This window comes from Uloborus diversus, chromosome 5, assembly GCF_026930045.1.
Source record: "Uloborus diversus isolate 005 chromosome 5, Udiv.v.3.1, whole genome shotgun sequence".
NCBI classification, from domain to species: domain Eukaryota; kingdom Metazoa; phylum Arthropoda; class Arachnida; order Araneae; family Uloboridae; genus Uloborus; species Uloborus diversus.
The window spans coordinates 177525549-177544447 of record NC_072735.1 but is presented as its reverse complement, the minus strand read 5'-3'; the positions used below and the strand labels follow the sequence as shown (position 1 = coordinate 177544447).

Genomic DNA, 18899 nt, shown 5'->3' with positions numbered 1-18899 from the left:
GGCGACCAAAATACTGGCGATATATCGCGAAGTGTTCGCCAAATTATAGCACCACTTGAGGTTGCATCGAAATTAACAATGATTCCCCCTCAAAAAGGGGCAAAAGACCCCTTTAAAAACACCCGAATGCAACCAGAAGGGGAGGTGCATAACTAGACCCCACTAGGAGTCTACTTACCAAATTTCATCTGTCTAGGACATACCGTTCTTGAATTATGCGACATACATACGTACTATATACGCACATACATACAGACGTCACGAGAAATCTCGTTGTAATTAACTCGGGAATCGTCAAAATGGATATTTCGGGCGTCTGTACGTTCTCAGGTATATATGCACTTGTGGTCGGGTGGAAAAAAAGACTCAACATTCATTCAGGGGTGAGCAAAATGGAAATTAAGGCCGATTCTTGAGAGAAATTTTTTTTCGCGAATACAATACTTCCTTTTTTTAAAAGGAAGTAAAAAGATACAACTAAATGGGGAATATAAAAAGTCAGCATCTCTGTATTAGTTCGAATTTTCAAATTTGAGTCACTTCTTATAGAGACTTGAGTTCGGTTTTCAAAATAAAGACATTAATTTGTTTTCGGTAAGGGAGCTGTAGATTTCAGGTCAGCCTATGAGCAGTATGGAGCTGAATTTGGTTTGCAATTGATCGTTTCATGTCCGTAACTCTCTTGCATACTTTTAGATTTGTTAAGTATCGTTTGCCAAAACGCAAAATCAACAGTTGATCAAAACGTTTTTCTTGCTCCTTTGAGAATTTGGGATACGCAAATACAACTAAAAAGCAAATTATTATTTAAAATTGGTTACATTTTTTATTGATGTTTTCTGGTATTATGAATACTGTTATTTCCATGAAAAACTCGGTAAACCATTTTCAATCAACATGGAAATAAATTTAAAAAAAAAAATTTCAGTGTCAACTATTCGGTATAATTTGAACTCTTTCGCAGATTAAATGTAAAACTTACGAATCTTGTTTAAGAGTGATGCTATCAGTGCCTTAGATAAAATATATTTTATTTAAAGGTAATCGCCATCTGTATACTTTTCAGCTTTCAGCTTTGTCGTAAAATGTATCTTGTCCATACAACTTTGCTTAGGGTTAGAGGTGGACTGGGTTCCACAAGAGAGCGCCAACCTTGGCCTCCGAAGGGCGAAAAAAAAAGAGAGAAGAAAAGGTGCAAAACAAATTTTCAGAAAATAATGGGGTTGTTTCCTTTAGTCAAAAGTAGTACTTCTTATTACAGCAATTGATAGAATAAGCAAAAAAAAAAAAAAATAATAATAAAATAAATAAATAAATAAAATGGACTCAGAGAATACTTTCATTTTCCCAACAGCTATTTTTTAATTAATTTTTAAAATGTCCGATACTTCAAACAAGGCGTGATCTTTATGACGTCACATGTAATGCACTATGGCGCATCTCTCTCCCGCATTTCCGCGTTATGATAATCAAGAAGCGAGTTATAATTGCGCTCTACGCTTGCTATCAACCATATCGTTGACAATACACGTGAGTAAAGATGCAAATTAAAACATTTCGCTCTTTGAATGGCAACACTGAATGGCATTCCACATTTGTGATGTCATCGGCGGAAGGTTAAACGATGAAAGAGCACCGATTTAAGTAATTTTTTTAAATATTAAATTTAAAGAAATTATTTAAAAATGGTCAGATTCTAGGTTTTTAATCCTGCTCTTTCAAAAAAAAAAAAAAAAAAAAACTTTTAAAATTTTGGAAACTACCCTGCTTAAAAAAAAAAAAAAAAAAAAAAAAACGATGATACACACGTTTACAAGCTTAAAGAAAAGGAAAAAAAAAGCGAAGTGAAGTCGCACAGGTTTGTGAGCGCAAAATAATAATAATAAGGAAATTGCGCCAAAAAGTAAAAATTTTTTTTTAATTTAAAAAATACGGAAATTTGTGCACCAAAAAATAAAATAAATAAATAATTAAAAATAAATAAAGGTATTCAGACTTGAGGGCGCAAGTGCGCATAGGCGGGAGGGCCTGTCAGCCCCTGCATATGGCGCGGCGATTTCACCAATAGCAGATTGAAAACACCGAAAGCAGTCTTCAAAAATGATGACTGAAATAAAGATAGAGGGAGCTCTTTTCCTAGTAGCCTGAATTAGATCCTTGAGCTATAGAACTAACAGAGTGGTCTATCTTTGTCTTTGCTAAGTAAATAACTTCTGGAGCTTTCAGAAAAGCATTATACTTCTGTTTTAGGCATTGATTTCTGAATTTTCAACTTCACTTGCGTTTTATTTGGAGTGCTAAAAACGAGTGGCGTCAATCGGGGGGGACGGGGACGGTTCGCTCCGGGTGTCACCCGTCTGGGGGGTGACACGTGACACCCTAAGTGGTTTGCATGTTTATCAAAATTATGAAGATGAAATGCATTTTTAAGATTACAAATTTGAACATTTTCCTGTTGGTAAATATCCAGACCCCCCTCCCCCCACTTTTATTTGTTTTTGTGCATTAGACCACTTAAAATTTCATTATAACACAAATGTAGTTGTTTCTGAAAATTGCATGAATTTCACGTTTTCATACGTTTACGCAAAAAAAAAAAAACTTTTGCGTCTGTAGGGAAGGGGGGGGGGACACATGCTAGGTAAGGTACGCCACTGCTGAAACACTGATGAAAACTTAAAATCTGAAGGATAAAAAGAAAACTTCAACACAGAAATTCTGCAATAGTGTTACGCTGGAAACATTGAAACGACTGAAGTGGACCCAGACAAAATATTCGTACAAAAATCGTATGAATTGTTTGCCATCGGAATCGTAACGATCGTTTCTTTAATCAATGACTTCAGTCAGGGAATGGTTGATGTATTGTCTAACGGTTGCGTGAACCCGGGCACTATAATTTTAGGTGCTCCAAAATGACGCTTAATTCTTTTCTTCTCTCTGTATTGTTTTTGTAATATTTTTTAGAAAATTCACGTTGTAAGTTTTGCTACAGATTTTAGTAGGGATAGTTTGCAATACATGGTTTAAAGGTTTCATTTGTTTTCAAATACACATCAATTACTTCAGGTGCGCGTAAAAGGGGAAGGTCATGTGGGGGTCCTACTCCCTTCTCCCCCCCTAAACCGTCGACAATAGTATCTCTCCACATAGTGTTCAAGCACTTCATCAATAACATGAAAATAATTTCAGTAGTCTTTTTTTTCAATTCATTGGTTGCTTTTGAAAGTATATACTTGACGTACAATACTATTTTTCATTGCTTATGAAATTAATTTGTAACGTTTATGCCCTATTGGGTGCCTTATTCTTAGCCGATTTGGTACTTTTTATTGACACCCTATCAGTTTCAGAAATTGTTCGTACCTAAAACTGCAGGTTTCGTTCATGAGAAGGGAGGGGGGGTCACTCTTCATCACTATCTCCCCCCCTGAAATTGTAGTCTGCGTCCGCCCCTGAACTACTTTGAAAATTGATGAAACTTCTTTTGAGTGGAGCACCAACTTTCATCTAGATCTAGGCATCACTTTGGTTTAGTTGATTTCTTGTTTCAGTAAACGTATCTTGTTATAGTCACTAAAAGTTCAGGCTTCTAGCTTTGTCCACAACGAAGTTACAGGGCGGTCAAAAGTGCTCCGGGTGGCTTCGAGAAAAGGTAGAGCTGTGTTTTGTTTGACTCGACTCAACTTGCTTTTGCTCTACTGGGCACCTCATTATTCGTTGTTCACTTGGTTGCCTTACAATTTCATTAAATAATTTGTACTTAATGGGCGAAAGCTAAGATTTAGCATGCTAGAATTTGAATTGTAGTGCTCAAAATGTACACTTTTGTTCGGAACAATAACAACAATATAAACCCTACGGTCGATATCACTTCATTTAGCAAAATATCTCAGTGAAACAACTTATGGGGGGGGGGAGCATTTTTGCAAATTCAGTCGATTGCTCACATATGAAAGAGTTTTATTTAAGCACTGCAGTCAACTATACCACACAATCTTACATCCAAGATGTTTTCCGACTGTCTAAAAGGCATTAAGAATACTATCCGAATATAAATACTTTTTTTTCCTGGGAAAATGCTTTTTCATCGTTCCAAGAAACATCTCGTGCCATAAAAATGATAAACAGGAAAGAAGAGTAAAGGGAGTTTCTTTCATGCTTGCTGGCATTGCCCCAAAAATAATGTCTCAGAGGAAGAGACTTATTCCCATTCAGTTAGGCAGTCTATAGTGAAAATGGGATAGAAATCCTATCCATGGCACAGCAGCTGATTGAATGAGGAAATTCATTAACCTCTTCTGCAGCGTGCGTGGTTGATGTAATTGGAAAAAATAATTGACGGTTTGAAGTTCAGCTGCGATGCCTAAGAGAAAGGGGTACGTGCAGTTCCTCTGCGATGCTAAGAGAAAGGGGTACGTACAGTTCCTCTCTGCTGGTATGTCACAAATTTTGTGCTCAACTGTCTAATGACAGCGTAATAATTTCTGGGTTTCTTCTTCAATAATGTACTTTTTTTGTCTATTGCTAATTTTCTACAGCCGGGTATCGCACAAATGTTCTTTATGTTTCATAGTACTGATGCATCAAATCTAGATCTAAAATGAGTGCTAAAAATTTATAGTACCCCATTTATATGCATTCATTTTGAAGCATAAAATAGAGCACATTTTTATCTCATTCATTAAAATTATCACATTAAAAAATAGAACTGAGGAATTTTATGTAATAAATGTAAAGGAGTAAATGTGTGTATGTATGCGGCATACATATATGTGTGTGGCATACATATGTGTGTGTGTGGAGAGAGGGAAGGGGGCAGCGGATCTCAAAATAAACTTCTGAAAAGAAATACTTTTTCTATCATTCTGCTCAGGTATCCCGTTTCTGTCATTTGCGCATCCATAGAAAAGCTTATTTGGCTGACGCAATTAATACGAAAGTAGAATTAGATCCTAATAATATCAATCCGTTACCCTCACTGTGTTCTGTATGTCTCTTCTTTTCCTGTGCATTTTTTTGGGGGGGAGCATTTTTGCAAATTCAGTCGATTGCTCACATATGAAAGAGTTTTATTTAAGCACTGCAGTCAACTATACCACACAATCTTACATCCAAGATGTTTTCCGACTGTCTAAAAGGCATTAAGAATACTATCCGAATATAAATACTTTTTTTTCCTGGGAAAATGCTTTTTCATCGTTCCAAGAAACATCTCGTGCCATAAAAATGATAAACAGGAAAGAAGAGTAAAGGGAGTTTCTTTCATGCTTGCTGGCATTGCCCCAAAAATAATGTCTCAGAGGAAGAGACTTATTCCCATTCAGTTAGGCAGTCTATAGTGAAAATGGGATAGAAATCCTATCCATGGCACAGCAGCTGATTGAATGAGGAAATTCATTAACCTCTTCTGCAGCGTGCGTGGTTGATGTAATTGGAAAAAATAATTGACGGTTTGAAGTTCAGCTGCGATGCCTAAGAGAAAGGGGTACGTGCAGTTCCTCTGCGATGCTAAGAGAAAGGGGTACGTACAGTTCCTCTCTGCTGGTATGTCACAAATTTTGTGCTCAACTGTCTAATGACAGCGTAATAATTTCTGGGTTTCTTCTTCAATAATGTACTTTTTTTGTCTATTGCTAATTTTCTACAGCCGGGTATCGCACAAATGTTCTTTATGTTTCATAGTACTGATGCATCAAATCTAGATCTAAAATGAGTGCTAAAAATTTATAGTACCCCATTTATATGCATTCATTTTGAAGCATAAAATAGAGCACATTTTTATCTCATTCATTAAAATTATCACATTAAAAAATAGAACTGAGGAATTTTATGTAATAAATGTAAAGGAGTAAATGTGTGTATGTATGCGGCATACATATATGTGTGTGGCATACATATGTGTGTGTGTGGAGAGAGGGAAGGGGGCAGCGGATCTCAAAATAAACTTCTGAAAAGAAATACTTTTTCTATCATTCTGCTCAGGTATCCCGTTTCTGTCATTTGCGCATCCATAGAAAAGCTTATTTGGCTGACGCAATTAATACGAAAGTAGAATTAGATCCTAATAATATCAATCCGTTACCCTCACTGTGTTCTGTATGTCTCTTCTTTTCCTGTGCATTTTTCCTACGGATTATTATTATTATTTATTTTTTATTTATTTATTTATTTTTTTTTTTGCAAGGCACAAAACTTCAGACTAATGTTTCACTTTCTTTTCAGTAACAACTACTGGCCCTAAAATTTATATTTTCAAAAAGCAAAGCAGCCGAAAAAGGAGGTGCAGTCACATTTCGTTTTAGCGAAGATTTTGGTAATTACCAATTCAAAGTTCGAAGTAACAATGTCAACACTCGTTATATCAGTGTAACAGAATTCCGTTTCGGCGAAATGCTTTCGTTTGTTCCTTGGACTTCGTTAAAACGGTATTTGACTATTTACTTGTTACTCAATATCGCATCCTCATTCAATTCTCATACATCCTTCGCGTGAGAATTCTGTATGGAGATATTTGATATTTTATGATTTAACTTCATAAAAAAAAATGTTCTCGAAATTACTTTTATTACTGTTGATTTTTTACTTATTATTAGTATGTATTTCATATCTATATAAAATCAGAGATAATACATGGACATTGTCTCTTTTAAGAAGCAATTGATTAAATCTAGTTATCTTTACTAATAATAAAGCTGAAAGTCTCTCTGTCTGGATCTCTGTATGTCTGGATCTCTCTCTGTCTGGATCTCTCTCTGTCTGGATCTCTGTCTGTCTGGATCTCTGTCTGTCTGGATCTCTGTCTGTCCGGATCTCTGTCTGTCTGGATCTCTGTCTGTCTGGATCTCTGTCTGTCCGGATCTCTGTCTGTCCGGATCTCTGTCTGTCCGGATCTCTCTCTGTCCGGATCTCTCTCTGCCAGGATCTCTCTCTGCCAGGATCTCTCTCTGCCAGGATCTCTGTCTGCCAGGATCTCTGTGACGCGCGTAGCGCTTAGACCGTTCCTCCGATTTTCATGAAATTTGGCACAGAAATAGTTTGTAGCATGGGGGTGTGCACCTCAAAGCAATTTTTAAAAAATTCGGTTTTGTTCTTTTTTTATTCCGATTTTAAGAACATTTTCCCGAGCAAAATTATCATAAGATGGACGAGTAAATTACCAAGTTATAACGTGGAACCGTAACATGGGCGAGCCATTTCGTGAGAAATTCATCATACATTATTTGTAAATATACAGGCGAACCAAAAGCAGGGTTGGCCGAATTGGACCCAATTGGGTTGGACCCAATGAGTTTTTTTGAAAAAAACCCATTTAAAAAAACCCATTATTTAGCCCACTTTTGGGTTTTTTTTAATTTTCTGAGAAGTTTTAAAAAAAATTAATTTAAATACTTTCATAATTTAATTTTTTTTTTGTTCTTCATCACAGACAATGAACACAAAAAATGAATTTTGAACTTTAATAGTATTTCTTAACACTTAACAGCATTAAAAAAATACTTCAAAGATTTTAAATAAATATATTTAACTTTTTTCTTTAACTGGTCAATAAATAACTCAAATTATCTTGACTGAGTCCTGTCTAGTCTGATTTTCTCAATATTTGTAGATTGTACAGAGGAAACTACTCTAGTTAAAAGGCTTTCAGGTGAATTATTTTCTGCAAACCAACACGTCACAAATCTCGAATAAACACAAGGTATATTTTTGGAAATTAACAGATTTTTCAAATGGTCAACAGAAAACAGAACAGGATGTACAGTATTTTCATTATCTTCGAAAAAGTTTAATATTTCTTGCTCTGTACACAGAAGTAGAAAAACAGGCAACATTCAATTCAAAGAAATGTGTTGATTAAGCTGGAATTCAGTAAAAACTGATTTAAACTACTTGAGGTTCTACAGTAGTTTTGCATAGCAAAATGATATACAATAAAGTAAAATGCAAAAAAAAAAATGTAGTGATTAAAAACGAACAATAGATTTTATCACTCGAGAAGTAACTTTGCCTTAACTGTTGGTAATAATGAAAACTAAAAAAAATCTGAAACTTCACCATTCTTGGGTTTTGTAGTCTTTTATACTTTTCTTCAGAATATGCTGAATTTTAACTAGTTTTCCAGCTTTTTTTACCCGAAGACAATTTTTGCACTTTGTCTATACACTTACGCTACAATATGCTACAAGTACCCCCCACATTTTCCCTAAAAAAAGACAAAAAAACCCACATTTCTTTTAAAAACCCAACTTCAGTTGGGTTTTTGGGTTTTATTTAAAAAAACCCAAAAAACCCCGGGTCTATGGACTTTAAAAAAAACCCGGGTTTTTGCCAACCCTGACCAAAAGACCTTTTAATTTTCAATTGCGGGCAAAGCCGTGCGGGTGCCCCTAGTTTACCACATAAGAGGTGTAAAAGTTTCAATGAAGTCATTTAATGAAAACAAATTTCAGCTAAAATTTATTGAAATGTGTAGGTAAAAGAATACATATTTTTTTGTAGTAAAACGAACTTAGGACTTTTAATACTGTTTGAGAATAAACCATATACGTTATTTCTAAGGCGCTATCATTTTTCAAAACTTTTTTGTTGCTGTAATTTTATCTAACAAGCAATCTTGGCTTGAAAAATTTGCTTCTAAAACTCGACTTTTATTTCCGAAAAGTAGACGGTCCATTTTAATCAAATTATAGAAGCTTTAAGCGTCGGAAGTCGTGAAGTTTAATAATAATACTTACTTCCACGGAATGTTTGAAATTTGACGAGAACTATTTTTATGATTTAGAGGAGGAAGCATATTTTGGATTTATGCAAAGCCAATTGCGCATACACTCCTTAGGGGATTTTCTTTCCGAACTTTTTATGCTCCTTAATCGTGGTCTAAATGCTTTGGTGAAGGTCAACTACTTTGATTAGAAGTACGGGCTCAAAAAGGACTGAAAATGGGTAAAAATAAAATGGAACATTCTTCCCAATTGTGTGTCATTATATGTTAGTGTATGACTCCATCGCTGGATGACCTCGTCTCAGAGGAAGTAAAGGTATCGTAATTGTGTCAGTTTTATATTTAAAAAAATGTTTCATCTATGTTTTGAAATAATATTATGAAGGAATGAATTGAAATTCGGTTATAATTAACCCTGATAATTGACTAGGAAAAATATTCAAGTTGATGGAATCAGAAAAAGTTAATAAGAGTAATTGTTTAAAATTTATAAAGCTGAGTAAGGATTTGTCAGTGATGAAATAAAATTGTCGAGTGCTACACCAGACCTTGAAACAAAAAAGGCTTTGGTACAAGCATAAGCCTAAAATATGAAAGTTTTTTTTTTTTACCGCAGCATATCTATTTTATTGCAGTGGAAGTTTGTCTCAAAAGGAATCACAGACGTCTTAATTTACCAAGATCGTCATGTCATAGGATAAAATGCGATAATTAATGGTCAGCTTTGATTTTTCTAGGTAAAATATATCTCTGCAAACTAACATCAAAATGTGTCAATACGCATGGTATAGTACTTGTTGAAATCATTGTAATAACTTCTTTTGAAAACCAAAAAAAAAGTTTTAAAAAATAATTTATCGCAAATATTGCAATGAGTTTCTGCAACAGGAGCGACGAATGTAATTCAATGTTGGCAATGAAATGACGCACAATAAACTGAGTTGGAAAGATCTTGAGGGGTTTTTGAATACTTATGTGGGTCAAAACGCTTTTTACAAAAAAGGAAGTATTGTATTCGCGAAAAAATTTTCGCTCAAAATTCGACCTTAATTTCCATGTTGGTCACCTTCGAATGAATAATGAGATTTTTTTTTCGACTCGAGCACACGTGGATAAGTGCCTAAGAACGTGTAGACACGCGAAATATCCATTTTGACGATTCCCGAGTTAATTACAACGAGTTTTCTCGTGACGTCCGTATGTATGTGCGTATGTATGTCGCATAGCTCAAGAACGGTACGTCCTGGGAAGTTGAAATTTGGTACGTAGACTCCTAGTGGAGTCTAGTTGGGCACCTCCCCTTTTGGTTGCATTCGGGTGTTTCTAAAGGGGTATTTTGCACCTTTTCGGGGGGGGGGGGAAATCATTGTTAATTTCGATGTAAACTCAAGTGGTGTTATAATTTGGCGGACACTAGGCAATAGATCGCCAGTCTTTTGGTTGCCAAGTTTAATCGCCAACTTGGCGAAAAATTTGGCGATTTTTTTTTTAAATCTAATTTTAATTTGGCAATTGTTGGTGATGTTTAAAGAGTAAACTATTGAATCACATAAAAATTGCCAGTAATGGGGAAATGACATTAAATTGGGGTAAAAGGAAGCCGTGTGATGCACACACACATCAGCTCTTTTTTTTATATACGCTCACTTCCTTTGTGAATCTTATAAGCATCGATAAATTCAACATCACAACTTCAGAAACATTAAAATTAAGTATTTTTTTCATAAAATAAATATTATTTAGGATTAAACAAAATCGGGAAACATTGACTCACTTGTTCAGTATCGGAAACATAATTTCAAATTCGGGGGGGGGGGAGGGCGGCAGAGGTTAAATACTCACTCAATGCCGTATCATGGCGGAAAACGGCAAAAGCTACGCCCACATATACTTTGTTTCATGTGCACATGAATTTTTAAAGGTCAGCGGCAGTTGCCCCCTGTGCTGAGTAAATTATGAGATCGGTTGAATGATGAGGTCAAAATGATGGGTCGATTCAATTTTAAAAATATTGACCAAAAAAAAAAAAAAGCACATTAGAATATATGGGGTTCAAACCTTCACACATCCCTTTTATTAAAAATCAAAATAGGCACTCTTCCCTTCGTTGCCTGCCATTTTCTCCTTATATTTTCTTTTCATTATTATGGAACTGTTTTCGTATTTTTCACTCCTCCATGGAGTACTTTCATTCCTACAAAAAATGTCAGTCAATATTTTCATGCTTTGTAAAAATTCCTATCCATATCTCAGTATTGGTGCAAAAAGTATGATTCTCTGTGTAAGGCAACTTTTTCAAAATTTTTTACGCATCGCAACTAAATCAGTTTTTTTTTTTTTTTTTTTTTTTTGAGCAATCACGATTGCTTATTGTTCTCATTTGACAGTCCTTGACGTTGGGATTATTTTTCAGCTTGGACCAGCAGCACCACCGCCCACCGGCACGGCTACTCTGTTCCTGAGCACTGTCCCCCGGATACACAGGCCTACGTGCACACACTTAAGCCTGCACACACACAACTATACACACATAACCACCCAGGAGGAGGGACATGCTTGGGGGGGAGCCATTTCTAGAAACAATAACTCTAATGAGTAGGGTCTTGTCGCAACTCGTGATTGCGAAAAACATAATTTGAATTCAAAGTTTCAGAATTCAAATTAGATTTTTTTTTTTTTTTTTTTTGACAAGGTAGACTAAAATTTAAGTTCTTATGGACAACGTTTTGTTTCCGGTAGCGAAAACTGCGTGACGCTGCTATGTACATCGTGAGAGAGTCTGCAGAATATTTCTTCGCTGGAGGGGATGGGGTCTTGAATTCTTTTAAGTAAAATGACCTTTAAAATTTCGGCGAACAAAGATTAGTTACGTAGTCTCTAAAATATAATCCACAAGTAGCCATGTAGTTTTAGCTTTTAGGTTCAGCATCTAATTTTATGCCCTTTTGGTACCGATTTTAGATTTTACAATCTATCTAATGTCGGTTTCCATAAAAAGTAGTCGAAAACTTTGTACTGTGTAGTGAATAAAATATGACAACGTATATAAAGTACAAATTCAGAATGAAAAAAGGTTAAAAAACCAGCAAACAGCTGTTTCGGCAGCACCACCACTCTAAAATACAAGTGCCATCATCAGTGCAATTAAAAACGAAGACAGGTTCAACCCGACTAAAACACAGTCGAGGCGAACAATGGAATGAGAGACGAGTTGTGTGGTAGGTGTGGTCTACTACACAACTCGTCTCTCATTCCATTGTTCGCCTCGACTCTGTTTTAGTCGGGTTGAACCTGTCTTCGTTTTTAATTGCACTGATGATGGCACTTGTATTTTAGAGTGCCGAAACAGCTGTTTGCTGGTTTTTTAACCTTTTTTCATTCTGAGTTTGTACTTTATATAAGTTGTCATATTTTATTCAATAATGTCGGTTTATTTTGCAAACTATATTTTTGAGTATATTCAGTAAATTACCGCCCATTAGCCAGGACTAAAGCAGAAATACGTGAAATACACCGCCAGCTCAGTCATTTCCAGCCGAGGACTGCAGTTTCGTGCTTATACCAGTTTGTTTCGCACTCTTGGCTTCCTTAATAGGTTTTCCATCTCCAGCTCAGTCACTTTCCTATGCCGGGCTGATAAGTGCTAACAAGCACGAAACTGCAGTCCTCGGCTGGAAATGACTGAGCTGGCGGTGTATTTCACATATATTTTTGGGTTTTTCATCTACCTGGTAGACTTTTGAAAAAGTTTTGATGATACTGTGTATATGTTCATTCCTTGAATGTTCAATTGTCTACTATTAAAATTAGTTTTAAAATTTTAAAAAATAGTATAAATCGTCTCCATGTCATCTGATTTATTTATTTTTTTTACTTGATTAAATTTTTATTGAGTGAGAGTTTAAAGCTAAGAGAAAGAATAGCAATCATTTCACGATAGTCACTTTTGAATGGAAAAATTTTAATATAAATTTAATTATCTCGCAGCTTTGTAATGAAGGCACTAACAGATATCGTCTATCAGTCAAATCTTTGAAATAACACATTAAGATATTTAAACAATGATAAAATTATCTCTAACAAATTGATACTTTTATCTTCCTTCTTCCTCGAGCCATCTTCTTTTGTTATTATGCAGACGCATCGAAAGAAAACAGGATTGCCTTGACGAAATGCTATTCTCAATACCTGCATCATTGTGAAATGAACTTTTTTCTTTTTTGGCAAAGGCCTTGAAAGGGTGTTTCTTCGGAAACGAAAGAATTGCAAGACTCTTGAGGCATGTTTTTCTGCCCGTTTTTCTACTACTGTTGAGACCGATTCATAATTATGACTCATTTAGGTGTTTGTATACAGAGTATGCTAATACTCGTTATTGACCACTATTAGCATACGAAATTATCACTACTATTAGCATACGAAAACTATTAATAGTTGAGGTAAAACTCTCAACTACTCTATTCTGCTCTTTTTTCTATACTGTTGAGACCGATTCATAATTATGTCTCATTTAGGTGTTTGTATACAGAGTGTGCGAATACTCGTTATTGACCATTATTAGCATACGAAATTATCACTACTATTAGCATACGAAAACCTTTAGTAGTTGAGGTTTAACTCTGGACATTTAAATGCTCCTTTGAAGGAAACAATTAACTAAGTATCTTTAATAAGACCTGAAAAAGCTGATTATTGAGCAATCACATATTGTTTTTCAAGCTCACTTGACCGAGTTTGGTGTTGCTCTGATTTTTCAGATTACCGTGACGATGAGAATAAGTCTAGCTCGTTTTAATGATTATTAAGAGGACACATTTTCGTCGCCGTGGTTACAAATCGTTTGCTTTCATTCAAGGCTTTGATTCAAAAGAGAAGAGGGTGTAGCGGGTTCAAAGGGGGTGTGCAATTACGGCCTCCGCGATTGGGACCACACTCATGGTCGGTTTAATCTATGCCTTACACTCACACATGCCTGCGAGCATACACGTCTACACACACACTCAAGACCCAACGAGTAGGGTCCTATCGCAACACGCGATTGCAAAAGATACAATAATTTGAATTCAAGATGACAATAATTCAAATTTTATTCATTTTTCTTCTTTCGACGTATGTATAGGGAATTCTCTTCAGGTACACCACCCCTTAATATCGGTAAAAAAAATCAACTTTTTTTTTTCAGAAAATTCAAGGAAAAAAAAGCAATAGCATATTTACGCAGTTGGACACATACATATCTTGTGCATACATATTTAGTATTTTGCTCAGATTCGATCAGGAGCGCTCGGAGCTAAAATTTTTGGGAGGGGGGGGGGGGAATTCTCACTGGGCTGAGTGAAATTCTAAGTTTTACCGACTGATAATGTACGAGCATGCTCACAAATCATACATACATTCACCACTGATAAGAAGGTACGTTAGGAGTAACTGAATTATAATTTTAACGGTTTTAAAAAATAAAATATAACATCTACATTGATTGCAAAAGTGTCCCCAAATTTACCTAATCATCAGTAAAGTTGCCCATTAAGGAACATTTTTGGGAGATCACAGTGACTTGCCCTGACCTCCCATCAGGGGGCCCCTGAAGTCGGTGACTCGATGCGTATTCCTTGTCATCCAGAAATTCGGTGCCAATCAATGACAACAAATCCTGTTTGCTCATGTAATGATTGTACGAATAAAGTCAAGAAAACTATGATTTACTTAAAACTATTATATTTAACTTAACATATGTGCAGTAAATTAAAATAACATTGTAAATAAAATTAAAACCCTTCTTGGTTTTATAAAAGTTCTGCGACAAGCAGTGTAACGGACGAGTGTCCGAATGTTGTAAAGATACATCAGGTAGGAAGCCGTCCATTCTCACGGAGCTTAGCTGTTTTATGCTCACAGTCACCTGTGCTGCCCTCTGATGAAAGCGCATTTGCATAATGGCGCAGACAAATCCTAAAAGTATAGTATTCAGATGAAATTTCAAAAACCCCTGAGACACACATGTAATACACTGTTAACTAAACGTTTGAGTTGCGGTAGTTCTATCGATAGAAGTCACCAATCGACAAAAGAAAATCTTGTACCTTTAAGCTGACTGGTGCACGTTAAAACCCTCTGACCGTATGAGACTCCCTTGGAAAACTAAGGTACAAACCGCCGTGGCAATAAAGAAAGTCAACCTTTAGGAGCAACGGACACTCTCTCTTTTCATGAATTGTATTATCTGCCCACAACAATACTAACAGCAACACTAAGATCTCTAAAGCTTGACCACGGAGAGATGGTGGATAACCCTGAAGCAGAAACCTCTTTTGCATCACTTGTAATATGGTATTTGTTATTTTTTTAGCTGATTCTACCTATTACCTAATTAGTAATTTAGTAGTAGTTAGAATCAGCCAGTAAAATGCAAATGAGGTTTCGACTTCAGGGTCATCCGTCATCTCTGCGTGGTCAAATTTTACCTGAAGTAACGTGGATAAAGACAGACATAACAGCAAAAAGCACAGTAGCTTGCAGAAGAGCGAAGCGACCACGACCTCCAATTAAGAACCACTTTCTAAATCTCGTGTGTTAAAGCATGAATATAGGTGGCGGATAAGGGAGCCTCCCCCCCCCCTCCTCACCCCTTCTTAAATCGACCAAAAATAGGTTATAACTACATTTTACGGACTTCAACTGCGAGATTTTTATGAGGAATGATCCCAAACTCCCTATTAATGCAAAAATTTTAAACTTATAACCAATAGTATCAACATTTCAAAAACCAAAAACTGGATCCGCTCCTCCCTGCGCTTTAACGAAACATAACTAATCTTAAAACCTTTCAAAATGCAAAGTAGAGGGTCAAGAGATGGCTGTTTGTATTTCATCAGTTCGCACATGTGTCACTTCTTGAACACTTCTAAACTTGTAATGTGAACCCTGTCTGCATAGCAGTAGTGATACCGGTTTTACAAAGAACAAAATGCAAGGCGACAATTTCAGTTGAAACTGCGTCAATCCGTTAATTTGATAATATGTTTCGGTCATGTTTGACATGCAGGGAAAGGCTTTATCGTGACAAGGCTGAACTGGATCCGGTAACTGATCTGCTTTACTCGTAAGACTGTCCTTTCAGGGGAACGAAGAAACAAAGAAGTGGTCGACAATGAACGCTACCTACTGGAGTTTGTGTTAATCCACTGGAGTTAGGGTTAAAATGTCAACTATCAAAATATCATCAAACAGGCAATGGCTTCGTTCAAATATAGAAGCAATTTTTACCCGTCATATCTTGACTTGCGATGTTCTATGTCTGCATAATAGTATCAGAATTTTATAAAAATAATTTAATGCAAACCAAATATCAAGCGCAACCGTTTTATCGATCGCAAACGAATATTTTCTCTCTTTCATCAGCTGAAGAACCCCGATAGGCTTCCGAAGCCCCTGCCGAAGAGCTTCTTCCAGTATAACGCTTCCATCGCCCGATCCAACACGTTCATCAACCTGAGGGAGGTGAGCTGCCGCTTCAAGCTGCCACCGGGCACCTACTGCATCATACCTTCCACCTTCGACCCGGCAGAGGAAGGAGACTTCGTACTCAGGGTCTTCACCGAAAAGAAGAATCTCATGACGTGAGTAGACCGATTTAAACTCATTTGGTTATTGCCATTCCTATTCCGAGTCACAACTGACTACAACTGTATTGATGTCGAGGACTGCATACTAAGTGCCTTGCCTCCATTATTTTATATACCGATAGATGGCAGCACCATCACCGGATCGAACAGTTAATGCGAATTTAGAACTAGTCCAGGAGCTTATAGCTACCTGGTGCTAGCACCTTCAGAGGTATCGTTTCACTTGGAGGACATTGAGACCACGAGCATATTTAACGTCGCCCAGTCCCCTTTATTGACGACGGTGGGGGTTCGAGCATCGAGGTTCGAACCCAGGACCCTCCGGCCCCGAATCCGACACTCTACCGATCGGGCTACCACTGCCCGTTATTGCCCTTGTAGAGCTAGTCATTTCAAGTAGGTGGAGTCGATGACGCAGAAAAAATCCCATGGAGCAAGGCCTAGAGAACCAATCTCTGTGCTAAGAGTTACTGGAGGGAGTGAGATGCGTTCCGGTAGCTCTTTTCTTCCGTAAGAGATTGGTTGTCGTTAGAAGGTCCTTGTCACTGGATATAGCATGTTAAATTTGAATGAAGAAATGAATGGAGTTAACGTCACACTAAGAAATCCCGTGAACAAAGTCTGGAGTGTGCTAAGAGGTACTGGAGTTCAAGACAAGTGATCCGGTAGCTTTTCTCTTTTGTATGAGATTCGTTATTGTTAAAAGGTCTTTGTCATTTTATACAAAATAGAACGAGCTGATGTGTGCATCACATGACTTCCTTTTACTCCAATTTAATGTAATTTTCCCATTACTGGCAATTTTAATGTGATTCAATAGTTTACTCTCTAAATATCAACAACAGTGGCCAAATTGAAACATTTAAAAATAATCGTCAAATTTGTCGCCGAGTTGGCGACAAAACTTGGTGACCAAAAGACGGGCGATATATCGCCAAGTGTTCACCAAACTATAACACCACTTGAGTTTACATCGAAATCAACGATGATTTCCCCCCAAAAAGGGGCAAAAGACCCCTTTAGAAACACCCGAATGCAACCAAAAGGAGAGGTGCACAACTAGACCCCACTAGGAATCTACGTACCAAATTTCAACTTTCTAACTCATACCGTTCTTGAGTTATGCGACATACATACGTACATACAGACGTCACGAGAAAATTCGTTGTAATTAGTGATGTAAAATACCCGGGTATTTATTTTTAGGGGTAAATACCCAAAATGGATATTTACCCGGGCATTTATTTCAAAAATTTATATTCAACTAAAATACTTTTCTGTATGTATTCCACTATGTATATATACAGAGTGTTTTGTTTTAACCTTCAAGACCTCTATTTTTGCAACCGTTAGTCCTAGATGCATACTTACAATTGCAAAAATGTTCAAAATCAGATGCAGACTTAAGATATTGAAAATTTGAAGCAAAAATAAAAATGAGTAAAAAAAATACAAATTTTAACTTTTTACACGGGCCCCAGATCCTCTGACTTATTGATATTTAGGGAAATAATCTCCACTGAAAAACAATTACAAAAAAAGTTTGACATTAGTACAACCAATATTCACTGAGATATGAAACGCAGCATTTTGTAACTTACACTATTTTACACTCGCCGTCAGTAACATCTTTTGGGGGAAAATATAGCAGTTAATGAGTGTTTATATAAAATTATATGTGTGCAGAGTGATTTTTCAAATTGTTCAAGGTTTTGCAGCATGTTTTGCGTATCACGGCATAACATTTGCATGAATTTTTGAGTTGAAATGAAAAATGTAATACCTTGTGTTTTTTACTTTGCCAACCTGTCATTATTCTGAAAGGGTAATAAGTTCTAATCTCATCTTCTGCATGGTCCCTTAAAACTTTCAAATGGAATATCTCCTTGAGTTTTTATAGCACAAATGTCAAGTTTTTTTTGTGTCAGTAAGTTTTAAATTCAGATCATTTCTCTAAATATAAGTTAGGGGACCTAGAGCTGTATAAAAAATTATTTTTTGTAGTTTTTGACTCATTTTTATTTTTGCTTCAAACTTCCAATATCTTTACTCTGCATCTGAATATTTTTGCAATTGGAAGAAAGCATCTAGGACTAACGGTTGCAAAAATAAAGGTCTTGCAGGTTAAAACGAAACACCTTGTATAACCAACTATATACAAAACAATAAATTTTTCCCTAAAATTTGTATTTTGATCACATATTTAAAGAATTATTGTGTGAAACAACTCGGCAATCTAATATGATATTCACATTAAATGTGTTGGATATGCCTAATCAATGTTGGTAGCCAAATTTCACATATAAAAAGCAATTCTACAAAAAGTAAAAAGCTTAACTAGTTACAAAAAAAAAGCAAACATCTTCTTCAATTATGGCATTGAAAAGAAAGATCCTTTGGTTCGTGATATGTTTCTTTCATAATTTCATTAAGTCTTTCGATAAAAAATATTATAAACTCTGTAATACATATGTATGTATCAGTTTTACCAATTGTTTCACATTTAGATTTAAAAAAAAATTCTCATTCACTTTTTGCATTTTTTTTGTAAA

At 36.0% G+C, this 18899-nt stretch overlaps 1 protein-coding gene across 1 annotated transcript in view; it reads left to right on the top strand.

Moving 5' to 3' along the window:
* Positions 1-18899, top strand: part of LOC129223295 (calpain-A-like) — a 93418-nt gene that overhangs the window by 42297 nt on the left and 32222 nt on the right. The window contains 1 exon segment of the mRNA XM_054857861.1: positions 16124-16341. Within this exon segment, the coding sequence (XP_054713836.1) occupies positions 16124-16341 (218 nt within the window).